We start from the raw sequence: 16,049 nt of genomic DNA, 5'->3' as shown, positions 1-16,049 counted from the left end.
CAGCTCAAAATCACTCTTATTTATCTAAACCATGACCCTCATTAAAGTTGCCTTTAAGACAACCTTCCTCTGACTCGCTGCCCCTCTCAAACTGATACTTTTCCCCCAGCTTTAAAAATTAAACAGGACCTATCATACCGATTTCACACTCCATGAGCTATTCTTATTCCTGAACCACATGATTCACATTTCAAAATAATACTGGATCTTGTTGTCTCAAATCAAGCTGTTTAGCTGCCATCCCTTCCATTTAAACCAACTGTCCTCTGACTGCTCCTGCCTTATAAACAGAAAGTTTAAACATCAGGTAGGTGGGACTTTATGTGGTTACAGCCTGCGCTGTGTGTCTTAGATCATCATATTAAAGATATCCAGTCTCGCTGACATCATGCAGGTCTAAGGGCAGGACAAACGGCCTGAAACAGTGCTGAGAATAGTTCGAAGCCTGAACTCTGGGCTCACATGGATTACTTGAAATTTCATTTAACATAATCATCACCATTGTAACAGTAACAGTGATAGAAAATAAGCACGAGGAAAACGTATCATGAGTTCACTTAAACCCATATGAGACAGTCTCTTTCACCTTTGCACGAGACTTGAGACATTTTGTTATTTTTAAAGAATGAATATATTTTTGATTAATTGTTTCTTGTCTTTTCTATGCTTTTCTTTATATTTCTCTTTGTGGGTTTTTTTGTTCTTATTTTTCGCTGCCGACTTATCTTGATTTCTTTACTCAAGCACTTTAAGTCCCAGTTGTTAAAACGTGACAGCTAAATGGGTGGTCCAAGCTTAAATATCTACTGTCACATATATGATAAGTCCGAAAAAAATGTTTAGTCTGAAATAAATGCAGCAAATCAAAACACATTTTTTTCTTCTGCACATACAGACACAGACTGAACAGCATCTGCTATGTTCCAGCGTTCGTTCTCAGAGATGAACAGAAGATGTATAATCCAAAAGCCACATAAACACCAATCCTCCCTTCTTCTTGTTTACTCTTGATGCTGTGTTTACAAACTATAGTTTATGAGGTATTTTCCTGTATCCTGGTTTGTTGTAACTTTAAATCATTCAGTGCGTACACCTTATTAGTAACAGAAAGTCATTAGACAGCATTAAGTTGCTTTATCAAAGACCAATTAAGTTATTTATATTGTCATTGCCAAACAAATTTAGCAAATTGAAGACAAACTGGTGTTTCAGTATATCTATTTCCAAATTTGTTCTACATATCGGCGCGGTCACATTTGATAGGCTTCTTTATTTTCTTTGATCAGTCATCGTTGATCGTAATGCGATATATACGTGGACTTGCAACTCCCTGTTTTGTGGACTTGCATTTTGAACTTCCACTATGGTTTATAGCTGTCTGTTAGTTTTTTTAAAGCCTGATGTGACTATATCTGGTAGAGCCAGCAAACTGGATGCACAAGCTTCATCCATAAACTACATGAGTGCATCACACAGACACAAATACAGACAGCTCCTGGCTACACTCAGCTTTGACCCCAGTGATGCAAACTTATCTCGATATGTTTGCATCAGTCTTGATATAATTGGGGAGATATTTAAAAAGTCTTCCTCCACAAATCCTTCGCAGGTCGCATTTGAAGGCCAAGTCGGTGTATCCTTCGTGGCCCAACCTATCCCAGAATTCATAGCGCGGTCTAGCCAATTTCAGTATCCAACAATGGAGGCAGCTACTTAGTTTTAATATTAGTCTTTATGGGTCACAAAATGTAGCTGTGTAAACTTCAAATATCTGCTTGGTTTATCAAGACATCACATATTTGCAAAAGTGCTCCGACGTTTTTGGAGACGTCTGTTACCCACCAGCTCAAAGCTGACCGGGAGGTCGAGGCCCACTAGAGCCGGGGGGAACACCGCACTCCTGGCACATCATGCCTCGACCTCCTGGTCAGCTTCAAGCTGGTGGCCTCTGAAGGATGCGGCCTATTTTGTGAGATCTCACAAAACGTTTGCAAGATCTTGCAAAAGTTCATCTTAATTTTTTTTTCTCCAATATCCCTTGCAGGGCTGCGTACTCATGCATGGGCTGTCCATACATTTCATGCAGCATTGTCAACACAAATAGATTAAGTGATGAATGTAGGAAAACCTAAAGCTGCCGGGAACAGTCTGAGAGGGTGTCAGAGGTTGGTGGTCTCGATGCTACTGACATTTTCTCAAACAAAAGTACCCCGGGTAAAGAAATATAGTTTCAAGTTGTTGGCTTACATCCTAGAACAATTATTTTGCTTTGTATATCACAGTGTGAATCACATACTCTCTAAAGGAATTATAATGACAACAAAATACAGAGCTTTAGAGTACCTGATTACTTATTTGGATCTCTTCAAGCTTTTTAGCATTGAAATTCAAAGTTCATTCAGGTGTGTACTTCAATACTGTAATAATGACCCTATCAGAATTGACAGCTGTGCATGTATGTGTGAGGCCTGTACAGTAGTGGAAGAAATTATAACACAACTTTCTTTGATGGTTTCCAAACAATAACTCTCTAAATTACAGTAACTCCTGTCCAAACATCCTGTTTAGGAAGGAAACTCCTCAAACCAAAGGACAAAAGTCTCAGGCTCATTTAATAGGACCAATAAACTTGTTAAATCTTTGGCATTTACACTCCCTAAGAATTTTTTTTTAAATAAGCAAGAGGGTTTTCTGAAACAGGAAATGTTTTATTGCCCTCCACCCATCTCTCAACCATCTCACAATCCAGATGTCAAGTCCTCTGAGAGAACACATCGTCACATCAACATAAAATCCAGTGGGCAAGACCCCCTGGAAACACAGACTCTGATTCTATGGGAAACCAGCCACTCTGAATCACTGCAGGGACATTTACTGTAAGCATGACCAAGACTGCTACCATCACCTCTATGAGACCAAAATACTATTTTGGAGTTGTTTTTCATACCATTTTACTTTTTAATGAGTGTATTTTTTGTTCTCACTACATTATAAACATGGCTCTGCATTTTAAGCCATCAGTTTCATGGATTAATTTGCAGTGTTGTCAACCACTTTGTCAACATGACAGTGTGATAAGCCTGTCGTCACCAAGAGCCACCACAACTCACCCACAACAAGCTCTTAAAGCTGCCAACAAACAGCTCAATTTGACACAGCTTACTTAAGAGCTTCAGCAGCTAACGCCTGCAGATTTTATTCAGTTATGTGTGAGGCCTGCTGCAGATATACTTACGTTTGTTGCTTTCTTGTCTCAGTTTGTTATTATTTATCATTTTGATCTGATCATTTTAGTTTATAAATGTTGTAGCCAATCTCAGCATGTGCTGTGCAAAAGTCAAAAGTTGCTAGTAAAATATCTACAGCAATTTATTGAAACAATTCTGAATTTATTCATTTATATTCAGTATATAAGGCAAAAACCGAGTTTGCATATATTTGGTATGACCTCCTTCATCATTCAACACAGCCTGAGCTACCACGGTCAAGCTTTCTTGTAATGTCTTTAATTAAGCTTCAAGAATAGTTCTCCAGGTTTCTTGAAGGACATTCAAAGCTCTTCTTTGGGTGTTGCCTGACTTTTGTTCTGTTGTTTTCCAAGATTATCCCACACTGCTTTAAAAATGTTGAAGTTTGGGCCCTGGGGAGGCCAGTCAGTGACTGATTACATTCAATTGTGTGGCTTTCTATCCAGGTATGCTTTTATACTGGATGCCAGGGAACCAATAAACAAAACAACAACAACAACAACAAGTAGCCAATGTCCAGAGAAAAACTATGAAAGATCTTTAGAAAACCTGAAGAACCACTTTTAAAAATACTAGAGTCTGGCTCCTTGGAAGCAAAATATAAAGAAAGGGTTGCCTAAGACTTTTTTCTATTGTATACTTTGGATAGATAACATAAAAAAGCCCCATTACAGAGCTAACATGGGTAGGAACATGTCTTTGCAGTATGAAAGCATCTACATCACAAGAGGAGTTTTGTAGTAAGCATCTTACCTTGCATCATGTTTCTATAGGCGTTGTCAGAGATGGAATAGATATGAGGGGGTAGTTCATGTCGTTTCTTTCCTTTGTACATTTCGATGATCTTCTCTGAGTAGATGGGCAGCATTTTGTAAGGATTCACCACCACGCAGAACAGGCCAGAGTATGTCTGAGAGCAGAGAATGCAGGAAAAGTGAGACAAGGACAACTTGCACAGTTTGCATGCTTGTTTCTGCCAGAGAACGAGACAGTAGTAGTAGTAGTAGTAAAAAGTACAATAATCTGAGGAAATTCATAGTTTGTCGTCATTTTTCTAGAACTTTATTTAGGGTCAGAGTTTGTACATCCCAATCCAAATAACAAAGGGATAACAAAGTCAACAAGTTGCCATAAGAATAAGGCATAAACTATTTTGTGAGCATGCGCTTGTTTTTAGTAAATACTTACATAAATGAGCCCAGAGAAGTACCTCTCGCGAAGATTGTGCAACACAGAGGCCTCATTTAGACAGGTGAGCTCGGCCATGTCCTCCACCTTGCTGAACTTGGGAGGGTTCATCTTCTGGATGTCATCTTTATTGACTGTTATCTTCTTGGCATTATCAGCCAGCTCCACCAGCACCTCGTCGCCATGCTCCTCCTTTATACTAGCTGCCTCAAAGCCATGCTTTTCTGATGGAACCCATACCAACTTCTTGGCTGACCAGTCAGCCTGAGCCATCGGGCTGTTGAGGAAGTCTTTGTCAACAAAGAGGAACTTCTCATCCTCGGTGGGGGCCTTCGTGGACATCTTGGCTTGAGGTGAAGGGCCAGCTGTCGATGACAAACGATTAACTGAATGTTAGAAAAGAGGGAGCAGTAAGTAAAACAAAGATGGATGACAGAAAGAATGCAAGTAAGGGAGAAAAGAGGCAACGGAAAGTCAGTAGCAGCAGTCAGTAAGAGACAAGAATCACTTGCAGGTACTGGAAGTACCTGATTGGGCCTATAGATAGCAAAACCCTGTGTCAAGTAATGAGTAAGTCCTAGTGGGAGACATGCTATAAATTTGCCTCCTTGCTTGTGGTCGTAAGCCAAAGAGTTAATATGCTTCATCTATCGGGGAGTTCCAGAGTGCAGCCATTCTCACAGACCTCCACCCCCCCTCGACCCTGCACTCTCTCCCTGTCTCTCTCACACACCACAAGGGAAGAGCTCAAACAATTCCCCTCCCTACTGTAGATCCAATGACTGAGGCTGGGAAATTGATTTTAATTAACTCAGCAACAAAGACCGCTACGTTTTGTCAACAGCTCTATCTCAAATAACTCTAAACCATTAATACTTACTGGCATTTACTTATACTCAGTCAAGTCAGTGCTTAATTGTCAACATCCATTTTTTCCGGTCTTTCACTCTGCATCTCTCTCTCTCTCCTGCTCTCTCTTACTCTCTCTCTGTCTCCTGCTTGAGGCTTCAGTCTCGTGCTGTGATGACCATATATGGACCCCTTCTCTGGAGCAGGGCTCTTTTCTGCAGACCTAAACAGCAAGGCAAGTGAACTCCCAAACAAAGCCCATATAGGGAATAGTATGTCTCTTGCCGGCCTTGTCGTTTACTCCAAAATGATAACAGTAAGGCAGAGAGCCTGAGGGGGGCCCGGAGCTTTAACAATCGTGTTTCACACGGGGCCATAGTAGCATTCATTTTTAAATGCACTGGTTAAATCATGAACAAGTGCCTGGGACTCAGTCATGTCTGAAAAGGAGCATTCCCGAGCTTATGTGAAATGCTAACAGAAATATGTAGAGTAAATGTACATGCACTTAATTCTTTTCAAGTGTTATTAAAAAAACGGAACCCATTAGGTCTAATTTAGGGACTGTTACATAACTATAAAACCATAATGTGATGGATAAAATGAAACAAGTTTGCACATTTTTAAGTGGAAAAAATGTTTTACTTTCTAACCTAAGATAGCTTATATATGAAATCCTGGTCTTAGACAAACTAAGTCACAAACAAACTATAAAATATCCTGCAAAAGTATTAGCTTGAAGCAGAAGCAAACACTGTCTATATGTCAGTGGATGAAAGCAGTAAGTCAAGCACACGTCTGAGAAAACAAGGAAGGAACCCTCTGATGATCTGGTGATTTTCTGCAGATAAATGTAAACACACTTTTCCTGACACTCCCCATATACTTAAGTGTGTGCAGCCAATCAAGTTGCTCCTCCTCACTCTCTTTAACCTTTCTCATCAACTTGAGTTAATACTTAATAGTTGTGGAGTCCACTCTCACTTTCTGTGGTGTTGATACAGTTTGGTGCTCAGTAAGTGTACCTTGAAGACAGAACAGGGTTCAGAGGGAAAAGTCTCACAGTCACGACGATGGTTTGTCATCTCTGGTATCTTTATTCGCCATGAGACTAAACTACACATAATCCAGTATTATTGATCTGTCATAACTTTAACCACTAAATATAATATTAAACTCTCTCCTGTGTAATCATCAAACCAAATCAGTATTGTCTCGGTTCTAGTTTGTCAAAAGTATCACACCAAGGCTAAAAATAAAACTTGTGATGAGACCAATAAACTGGATCATTATTCCAGAGTCTCTATCAAAAATAATAAACAAGTGGAAATATCACTCAGGAGACTAAGTGACCTTTCTATTTGTGGCTGACCGAGTGGCTGACAATTTGACAACTTTTCTCTCTTCTTCCTGTTATCCTTTTATCAATAAACTCGTATGCATCAGGTTTTCCAGGCCTTTGCTCAATGTTTGCTATTAAAACATGAAAATAGTTTAATTGAATTTATTAAAATATACACTTGACTTGTTCCAGGAAGTGTTTCCTCTTATTTTCTGACCAGGAATATCCCAGTGCTTGCCAAACTGTTCCTTTAACTGTTCATCCAGAAACCTGTGATGCTGTGGCAAAATTAATCTGTTTAAAGCTGCATCCAAGTTTTACATATATATAATTGAGTTGAAATATTCAGTTATTAGACTGTCCATTAGCTTGTGTGGTTATGACAGTGAAAGCCCTTGAAATAAAACAGAAGGGAGACTACGTCTGCATGCCAAATATCCTTGGGCAGGGTACTAGCCCCAAGTTGCTATGAATGTGTTTTAATGTTAGACAGAAAGCACTTAATCATAGAAAAAAGGCTTGTATGAATTTGTGAATGAGGCGTGTATAAAGCGCTTTGAGTGCCTCAGGAGAGCAGAAGAGTGTTATATAAAAATCAGTCCATCACTCCTCCAAACCAATCATGACAAGATTAGTTAGCTGTATGTGAAAATTGTCACGAGTCTGTGCTATCTGCATCTTCAGGAAAAAACATACTGGATATACATGCAGCCTAATACAACCATATTTGGAAAACAGGAAACTCAGTGGTCAGTGGGATGTGGTTCTTAGATAGACAGACCTTTCCCCTTTTCCTTATGATCGCGAATACTTTTTACAGTTTTTTTTTTAATATATGTATTTTTTTACAGTATTAACTGTAGTTGATTAACTTAACAATAATACTACGTCGTCTGTTGCACTTTATCTAATGCACAAATAAGTGTTTGCATACAGGAGATGTATAATTACATAATGAGCTGACGCCCAGATACGTAAACTATGTCATTGCTTTTAACTGTCAGAAGAAGTTATGAATAAAACTCATATGCTAGGCTACCATAAAACATTAATTAAAGCATATTTTTAAAATAATTTTTCATAGTAGCTACAAAGTTCACAATAAAGCTCTGCAACCGCCATTATCTACAGGAAAACACGCAGACTCCCTCTTCCTTAAACGCATTTAAAGTTATGAGGGGATGCCGATTGACAGGTGCACTTCATGACCGCCGCTTCACGCTTCCACTAAAGGATATACTTACATAATGTGAAGAAACGGGTGTTCAGGGGAGCTTTGGCTTTGGAAAGTTGGAGTTTGGAGAAGCCGGCGTTGACGAGGTACTCCAAAAGCGAACAGTCCAAATGACCCTCGTCAATTTCAAAGCCTTACTATTTAAACTGCGGACTGTTGCGCGAAGGTGGAGCTGTACGAGGGGACCCTCCTCCTCCAGCTGCAGCATCGTCCAGTTGCAGTCTACATCTGTCAGCGGGGCTGCGGAGGCAACGGACATGCGCACTGCGGACACCAGCAGGTTCGAGGAGTCACAGGGATGTAAGATGAATGAAAAGGCGCTGAATGGAGTGGAGGGTGCTGCTGACAGAGAAGCAGAGGATTAAAAGGTCATATATAACAGTCAACAGTAAAATGGAAAACACCATAACTCCCTAATCTCCATGCTTACTGTTCCAGCACAAAGACATCATGTTTGTGTGTAAGACTAGCGCACACACGGGCTGTGAGGTCAGGTTATGGTTGTAAAATAAATTGGCGTGTAATACAGTTTCATCAGTTTTTTTTTAATATCTTGAAATTTACTGCAGCTAACAAATCCAGTACATCTAAATCCACAACATTTATGTTACAAGACTTTTTTTTTAGATTTTAATGTGCAACACGTTTATACATGTGACATATTTTATAAATAAAATGATCCAAATTGATATAGAACTTCTCGTTAAAATTAACTACATCATGAGCCAAACTACATTAAAATACCCCGAAAAATAATCAAGCCTATGTAACACAGCAAGGTTCATTCTACGTCTTGGTTATGAGTCTACCTTAAGCACATTATTCAGATTAATAGACCGATTAACTCAAATTCTCACACACTAGATATTTTAGTGTCAGTGATACTGTGTTAAATTAAATAATAACTTGTTTTTTATTAATTAAAATGAGATCATCTGTATAAAACTAGATAACTAAACCTTGATATTTTAAAAGTAACTGCAGTTTATATTAAAAAATATAAAAGAAAACGTGTAATAGTATAACCTTACCAAAGGGAACATCCTCTCCTCTCCCTCCTGTCCAAAGAATTAGTTCAATTACTTTACATTCTTGTAAATGGACAAGCCAAATGTGTGTTTGTAGGTAAACAGCATGGCTCAACTTGAATTTATGTGTTTATTCTTTATGCATCATGACAGATTTTAGGAACATTTCATGACTTGATTTGTTGTTTCCATTAATTGAATCATAAAAGCTGGACCCACAATAAACACAGAAGCCGAATAATTGGTTCAATTTGAGTCTAATCTTAAAAACATGCTATCACTTGCTGTCTTAACTAATTTCTTTGGAAAGAGTTGGTTCAAAAATATTTAGTAATTCAGCACTAATCAAGCCAAGTGTTTATTGGGCGCCTTGAATCATAATTAACTGTTGTTATCAGTTTGTATGTTCTCTCTATGTCTGTGTTTCTTCCAGGTGTTCCAGTTTCTACTGTTTAAAGACATGCATGTTAGGTGATGTATGTGTTATTCTACAATGGCTGTAGGAGTGGATGTGTGGGATGGAGTTGTCTTTTGTCTGTGGCAGTACATTTTCAATATAATAAAAATGTATTTCTATGTACTTTCCCTGTAGAAAAACCTTTTTAACATAATTTACAGGTGTCATGTTTCAAAGAATTTATTCAAAGGCAATCAAGAAAGTCTTTACAATTTAGACAATTTAACTGCAGTCTAATAAAATATTATTTCAAATTGCAATCTGGGCTTTTACCTCCTTATTTTGTATCATTTATTTCCACACACCTCTGAGTTGAATCTAATAAGGCTAAACAGTGGGAAAAAATGAACAGGAATCATAATTATAAAACTGTGTGCTTCACTCCTACACGTTCTAGGGTTTAAAGATTATGCAATGCGTTCCCACTCCTCATAAGGAAAACCAGCTGTCCCCTGCATAGGAATCCCCTTTTACTGTAACCTCCCTGGAGAGTTTCCCACCAGTACATAACTCATAATTCGCATAATGAATGTGAGTTTCTTTGTGTGTGTGTGTGTGCACATCCCATCTTTCTGTTGCTACACACACAGCAAACAGCTCCTCCCCTGTCCTGCTGCATCCCTCCTGTGTGCAGCTTCTTTCCAATGGAACTTCCTTTATAAGGACACTTTTCTGTTTGTCCCGGTAAATCAAACTGCTGGTTGATAACTGCGCCAGAGACATAGCATTGTGTTCGTGTGTGTCTGTTTGTGTAAAAACTGATGACAGACCTAAGACCAACATTAAGGGCCTTCAGGTTCCCTCTGGCCAACATCAAGGAGATGGGGTGGCATTCGTGGAAAAGGACCATGGGTTGAAAAACTCAGCACAGACAGGCAGTGGGAGGGATGAAGAGTGAAGAGGAGGGAAAGAGGAACAGATACACTGAACAGAGAAGTTGCAGTGTGTGCCATATAAGGAGAATGGCGTCTGTATGGAATCTCTGCAGCTTTCTGTGTTACTTTCAAAGTCTAGCACAGGCAACCACCCCAAGCTCCAGTGACTAAATATGGTTCAATAGCAACAGGGTTGTTCAAACAAAGTTACTCCTATGGCTCCAAACTCTAACTCCATTTACCTGCAGTTAGCTGTGACAGACAACTGGTTTATAGCTTCTGTTTAGTGCACACAAGAGAAAGACTTGTTATTTTCTTGTTATTTTTAGTGAGATAAATTATGAAATTAACAATTTGCAGCTTGAGGCTAATGCCTTTGAAATAAGTACACAGAGACTTGGGATTCCCTCTGAACTAAACAGTGTATAACAGGATCATTTTCCAGAATAAGAGCCATAATAATGGATGAAGGTAGAAGGAAGGATTATTATTTATTTGTATTGAAAGTTAATCTGTTCTAAACTTTGTCCTGACACACCTTTAAGGAGGAGACAGCGGGAGCGAACATGGATTTAAACCTCTGAGTGAATGATGGCAAAATCCCACTCCAAATGAAATAAACCTAAGCAGGATTTTCACTTAGAAATCAAATGTTAATCATCTGTATTTTATTTACACACAGCAAATGAATTAACACGCAGCAAGTGAATTCAAACAGGTCACTGTTTATAGTAAACCAGCCAGAATGGCTAAAGCAATTGAGCACATACATGTGGAGGATTCCCTCGAAGCAATAAAAACAAAACGAGGTGTCATTTTAAGATCTCGTACATACAGCATGTTTCATGTGTATTTTTTCTTCACCCTCATGTCCATAGATGGTCATCTATTGGAGAGAAAACATGTTTATGGATATGTTTGACCCCCAAGGAATGCAATTGCATTCTAATTTAAGCACAGAGGCAAACGTCAGTTCAGCCTGCAGCAGTCAAAGGATCACTGCATTTAACACTATTTATACAGCTGCCTGTTTTGCATACAACTAATTTATACAGTGGAGGAGAAATGCTACCAATTATGGGGCAAACTGCCAATTGAACAATCGTGTCATTGTTCAACTTCAGGAACTTGTAAAGCCATTTTAAAGAGAATGGATATAGATGTCAGTGAAGTAGGTATTTGAGTACCTCAGCTTTAAGGAAAAATCAGGTTTGTTTTTGTAAAACCATGTAAATTCAGACATTTTCAGACGAACAAAGACATAGCGCTATTTTCATTTGATACTAGGAAACAATAAATTAGGACACCGTAGACAGTTAAGCTCTTCAACAAGCTGCACTAAAGGTACATCAATCATTTTGTGGCCAAATTCAAGATAATACACCATGTGCTCAGTATTATCACTTCACTGTTTCAGTGGATGAATCTGAGACCTATGATGAGCAGAAACAAATGTGTATAACCTAAAAATAACTTAGACGTAGAGCAGGTTACAAATGGTTTAAACAGTGCAACTAAGTGCCCAACATCAGTAATCAGGATAAGAAATAAAAGGCTGCCTCAGTAGATAATCACTTCCAGAAACTTAAGGCTTTAAGTTTGAGATAAAAATGTCAAGTTCCTTAAAACGGTGAGAAACTATGTGAAAAGCTTGATGCAGTGCATAATTAGCGTGGGATCTGGGCTACACACGGTATACACATAGATATAATTAAGTTTTGTTGATTTACTGTTGTTGTTTTGTGGTCTTTGGGGTCAGATAAAATAAAATTATCAAGGTAAGAAGGACCTCGTTGCCTTTTCTCTTAAGCTGCAGCAAGCAAATGAGAAAAAGAAGTAAACATGAAAGAGAGAAGCTACAGAATAAAGTCTGGAAGATGCATTATACCTTAGTTTAGGTTCATTTATATAAGCAACTGAAGGGCACAGCTTTGGATCATGGGTGGGTTTAGTTTCACACAATACAATGACCACTAAAACAATCACAGGAAAGTGTTATTTTGGTCAATGTTGAGGAGCAGCTACTTTAATCACCCTATGATGAAAACTGTAAAAGAGAAAGTGCTTGCATTCACAATGAATAAGTCTTGTAAATTTGGAAAAGCCTGCAACATTTCATATCAATGTACAAGCTGTATGATCGCCTCAGAGGCCTGTTTAATGCATGCAGCTTAATTAAAGTGCACTTGCTGTGGTCTCTGCTATATTTGCAACTTTTATGCTCAAGGTCCTGCTCTCAATATCTTCAATGTTGTAAGGTCTTTTAGGACCTGTTACAGTGTAACATGTCCATCCATTCATCTCCTTAGCTGTTTATCTAATTCGGGGATGCAGTGAGGCCGGATTCTATCGTAGCAGAGTGTGAGATGTGGTGTGTATGCTGGGTAGGACACATGCGAGCACAGGGAGGCCCTAGTGAACCAGACCAACCAACAAGTCAAACCCAGTACTGTTGGTCTGCATGTTAGAAATGATTGGCTGCATAAGACTGAAAAAATAGGAAAGTTGTTTAATCCTATGAAAAAAGCAGACTTCAGTTTTGTCTGTGGTGACACTGCCACCACATGGTGGAGAATGAGATCAGCAATTGCAGTTGGTGAATAAAAATAAAGATTTTATTATTTTTACACTGTTAAAAATCAGTCAAAAAAAATCACATATTTACAAAATGAAACACCAAATACATCACAAATGTAATCTCAATCCTTTAACTCAACTATGACAAAAACAATTAGGATTATTAATTATTAGGATTACACTGTGACTAATATAAATAAAGTGTTGAAGTCTGATAATAAATTCAAAATGGAAAAAAGGCCACAAAGAACATTTGGCTTTTTATAACAAAGACACAAAGATTACTGAGCTAACAAGACCTTACAGACTTTACGCTGTAAAGGCTGAAAAACTACAAGGACAGAGGCGAGATACAACATAGTAAGTCACTGCTGTATCATCAAACTTTAGGCATCAGTTCCAGGAGTGTTAATGGCAGCAGCGCCTCGCAGAAACACCTTCCCTCCCTTATTACTGCTGTTCACAAAGTGGGACACTAAGCCATATAGAAGAGGTCTGCAAAATAAAAAAACAAAAGAATTGTAATTAAGTTTTCATTAGAGAAGGAAAATAGGTGACTGATAGTAATTATTTTAAATTGTACGCCTTTCAGTTTTTACTGGCGGTACATGGAGATAAGTGCTAATTTATTTTATTTTATTTTTAAATTAGAATAAATTCCCAAGTCATCAAGCCAGTGCACAACTATGATGAGGATTCATGGGGACACTGTCAAATTGTTACGCCCACTCTGAACATTCCCCAAAGAGTTCAGCTAATTTTTGAACATTATGTTCAGTAGCAGAATGTACTGGTATTTCTTAAATCCTGCTTTCTACACTTACACTGACTTGGAGCTTGGATCCTCAGTGACTTTCAGCTCATTTGCCAGGAACTGTCTGTCCAAAGGAACTTCGGGTTGGCCCGACTCTGAGAAAACAAACAGCGCTAACGAATATTCACTTTTCTCAACAATAGTTGCTGGTTATGACAGCCACTGTCTTGACCAAGTCTACATAGTTGAGTCCACTGAGTTGCTGCCATGTGATTGGCTGATTATACATTTGTGTTGACAAGCAGTTGAATGGTCGTAGGTAATAAATCATAATCATAATAATAGTAGTTACAGTTCTTAAAGTTTGTAAAAAAAATAAATAAATTAAAAAATGTTGAGCTTGCACTTTTTTTGACCTCACCCACCTGCAGTCAGCACAGACGCTGTGTATCTGTACTTGTTGAACTCCAAGTACTCCCTGATGAGCTCGTTGATGATCAGGTTTTCGTGGGACAGGGGAGGTCGCGGTTCACGCTGGTCATCCAGGGCGCTGAACACCTCCGCCCGGATGCGAGCCTTCAGCTGGCCCAGCACACCGCGAGACTCCAGCGTTTCCCTCAAAGCTAAAATATTCACATTTTTAACACAGCAAAAAAAAAAAAAGGATAATAGATTGGAAAACTAAACAACCCCTATGGGTACAACGAATCTGTTTGGTCAGTAAATTTAGCTAACGAATGATAGCGGGATGTTTTTGTACGACGTACACCGTACAAAAATTTACCAATTTAACATATTCTTGGTATTTTTAAAGCTATAGACCGCTTCGATAACAACTCATATTCATGTCAATATCTTCACAACACACTCTTTAAATCGTAGTAATTCTCAACCATTAATCTGTTCTTATTTTTATGAAAATGTTTATTACATGTCCTCCCCCTATGCTAACTAGCCTAACTCTGAACTAGCTGGCTAGCAGCTGTTAGCGCTGGCGAGCAGCGAAAATTTCATGAAAAAATATAGATCGAATAAAGTATATTACGTGTTTAGCTATGCCGAATCGAATTATAGGTGTTAACAATAAAGGCGGCAATGGGTTGATTCATCCTTAAAATATCCCTAAAACCACTGCCATTTAGGTAGCTGACTTATTAAACTTTTGAATGGAGGCTGGTAAGGATGTTTCTGTGTTTTATAGTTTGCCAGTGTTCGTAGCTTTTCGCTAGCTTGTAAAATAACATCTACAATTATGTGGGTTGATCTGAGATCGTATTAGGATACTAGTTAGGAAACAAAATAATGAATTATGCTAATGGAAGTGAGCTCTTACCGCACTTCAGTTCAGTGATGGTCGCCATCGCAACGAGTGTTCCTATACAACCCACATGAACCTTTTCCAAAAATAGCGCCCCAACAGGTGGCGAAAGACAACTCAGGAAGATAACACGAGAAGACTTAAAAAAATCATAATTTTTATGGAAGACCACATTATGTACAAGTGTATTTTTACTGTGATTTCTTGGGGGGTTTGAAGGACAACATGGCTGAGCTTTAGAGGTGCATTTGGTTCAGAGTTCTCAAGCACATGGCAATGAAATGATTGACCATATCATAAATATTATTGAAGTGAGCAGAGCATTCAAAAGCATTCGCATGGACAGAGTTTACTTAAAACTAGGAGTAGGCAAGGCACAGTTTACATCAAATGCAATAACCTATGATCATAAATAGTCTGTCAAAGAGAAAGAGTCTGACCACACTTATGTAAAATGCTGAGACATGGTTAGGTTAAGGGATTCTCATACACATCAAAATTCAGATGTTCAGCCTGGTAAATATAAATATTAAAATCAGCCATAAAATAGTTATAAGAGGAATAGAAGAAATAAAATCACAAAAGTGAAACAGAAAACTATTTTGGGTTTAGGAGAGCAATGCAAAAACAGCAAACATCAAGGTTGAGTGGTCCACCGCCCTACCACTTGGAGAACCTTTTTAGCTTTCCTCAGAGCTAAAAAAAAAAGTATAGTCGAAGGGGCGTTCCTTGGAAAAAACACTCAAATTACCATTTCTGACCACTGTCTATGTTGAGAAGACAACGTTTATGTAACTTGTTGAGATCAAGTCATTTAGAATAAAGCTTTTGTTTGACAGGAACAGAGAGCATTTTGTATTTCCACAAGACTCCAGTGAGTGTACATGTGCAGCAAATGCACTGGTATACCTGACACATTTAGGTAAATACTGTATCTTCTAAATAGAGAAAAGCAGTCCCAGAATGGGTCAAAGATGTGAATGAAACTAAGATTGCAAATTTTACAGCTGGCCTGTGAATGCTAAGGATCCTACTAAAATGTCTCACAATGTGACCCAATATCGGAATTGGGTTTGATAAAAGTGGACTGCTGACGAACAGTATCATTGGTGCTAGGATCACCTACACTACTCTCCTAACTGAAAGTATTTAAAATTTCTGGGAGCTTCTCCAGGACAG

At 38.5% G+C, this 16,049-nt stretch overlaps 2 protein-coding genes across 4 annotated transcripts in view; both read right to left on the bottom strand.

Annotated features, from left to right (window-relative positions):
• myh11a (myosin, heavy chain 11a, smooth muscle) overlaps positions 1-8,022 on the bottom strand; it is a 31,902-nt gene extending 23,880 nt beyond the window's left edge. For 2 of the 3 annotated variants that reach the window (XM_005735801.2, XM_013911536.1), the window contains exons 1-3: positions 7,872-8,022; positions 4,437-4,801; positions 4,002-4,158 (exon numbers count right to left, since the gene is read on the bottom strand). In XM_005735801.2, coding sequence (XP_005735858.1) covers positions 4,002-4,158; positions 4,437-4,778 — 499 coding nt within the window. In that variant the 5' untranslated portion in view covers positions 4,779-4,801; positions 7,872-8,022. The remainder of the gene's footprint in view (positions 1-4,001; positions 4,159-4,436; positions 4,802-7,871) is intronic. The other variant, XM_005735802.2, reaches the window with a different exon arrangement.
• Positions 8,023-13,046: 5,024 nt separating this feature from the next.
• Positions 13,047-14,989, bottom strand: cep20 (centrosomal protein 20). The gene is made up of 4 exons (XM_005735800.1): positions 14,886-14,989; positions 13,978-14,175; positions 13,623-13,707; positions 13,047-13,293 (listed from the first exon to the last, which is right to left on the bottom strand). The coding sequence occupies exons 1-4, from the start codon at positions 14,911-14,913 to the stop codon at positions 13,185-13,187; spliced, it is 420 nt and encodes a 139-aa protein (XP_005735857.1). The 5' UTR covers positions 14,914-14,989; the 3' UTR covers positions 13,047-13,184.
• Positions 14,990-16,049: the final 1,060 nt, after the last annotated feature.

The sequence above is a fragment of the Pundamilia nyererei genome, unplaced genomic scaffold (assembly GCF_000239375.1).
Source record: "Pundamilia nyererei isolate P.nyererei 1_Seehausen unplaced genomic scaffold, PunNye1.0 scaffold00065, whole genome shotgun sequence".
NCBI classification, from domain to species: domain Eukaryota; kingdom Metazoa; phylum Chordata; class Actinopteri; order Cichliformes; family Cichlidae; genus Pundamilia; species Pundamilia nyererei.
This window is presented reverse-complemented; position numbering and strand designations above follow the sequence as displayed.

Coding starts and splice junctions, on each gene's coding strand:
- cep20 (XM_005735800.1), bottom strand. CDS start 14,913: ATGGCGACCATCACTGAACTGAAGTGCG. Junction 14,176..14,885: donor CATCACTGAACTGAAGTGCG/GTAAGAGCTCAC, acceptor TGAATATTTTAG/CTTTGAGGGAAACGCTGGAG. Junction 13,708..13,977: donor AGCGTCTGTGCTGACTGCAG/GTGGGTGAGGTC, acceptor TTGTTTTCTCAG/AGTCGGGCCAACCCGAAGTT.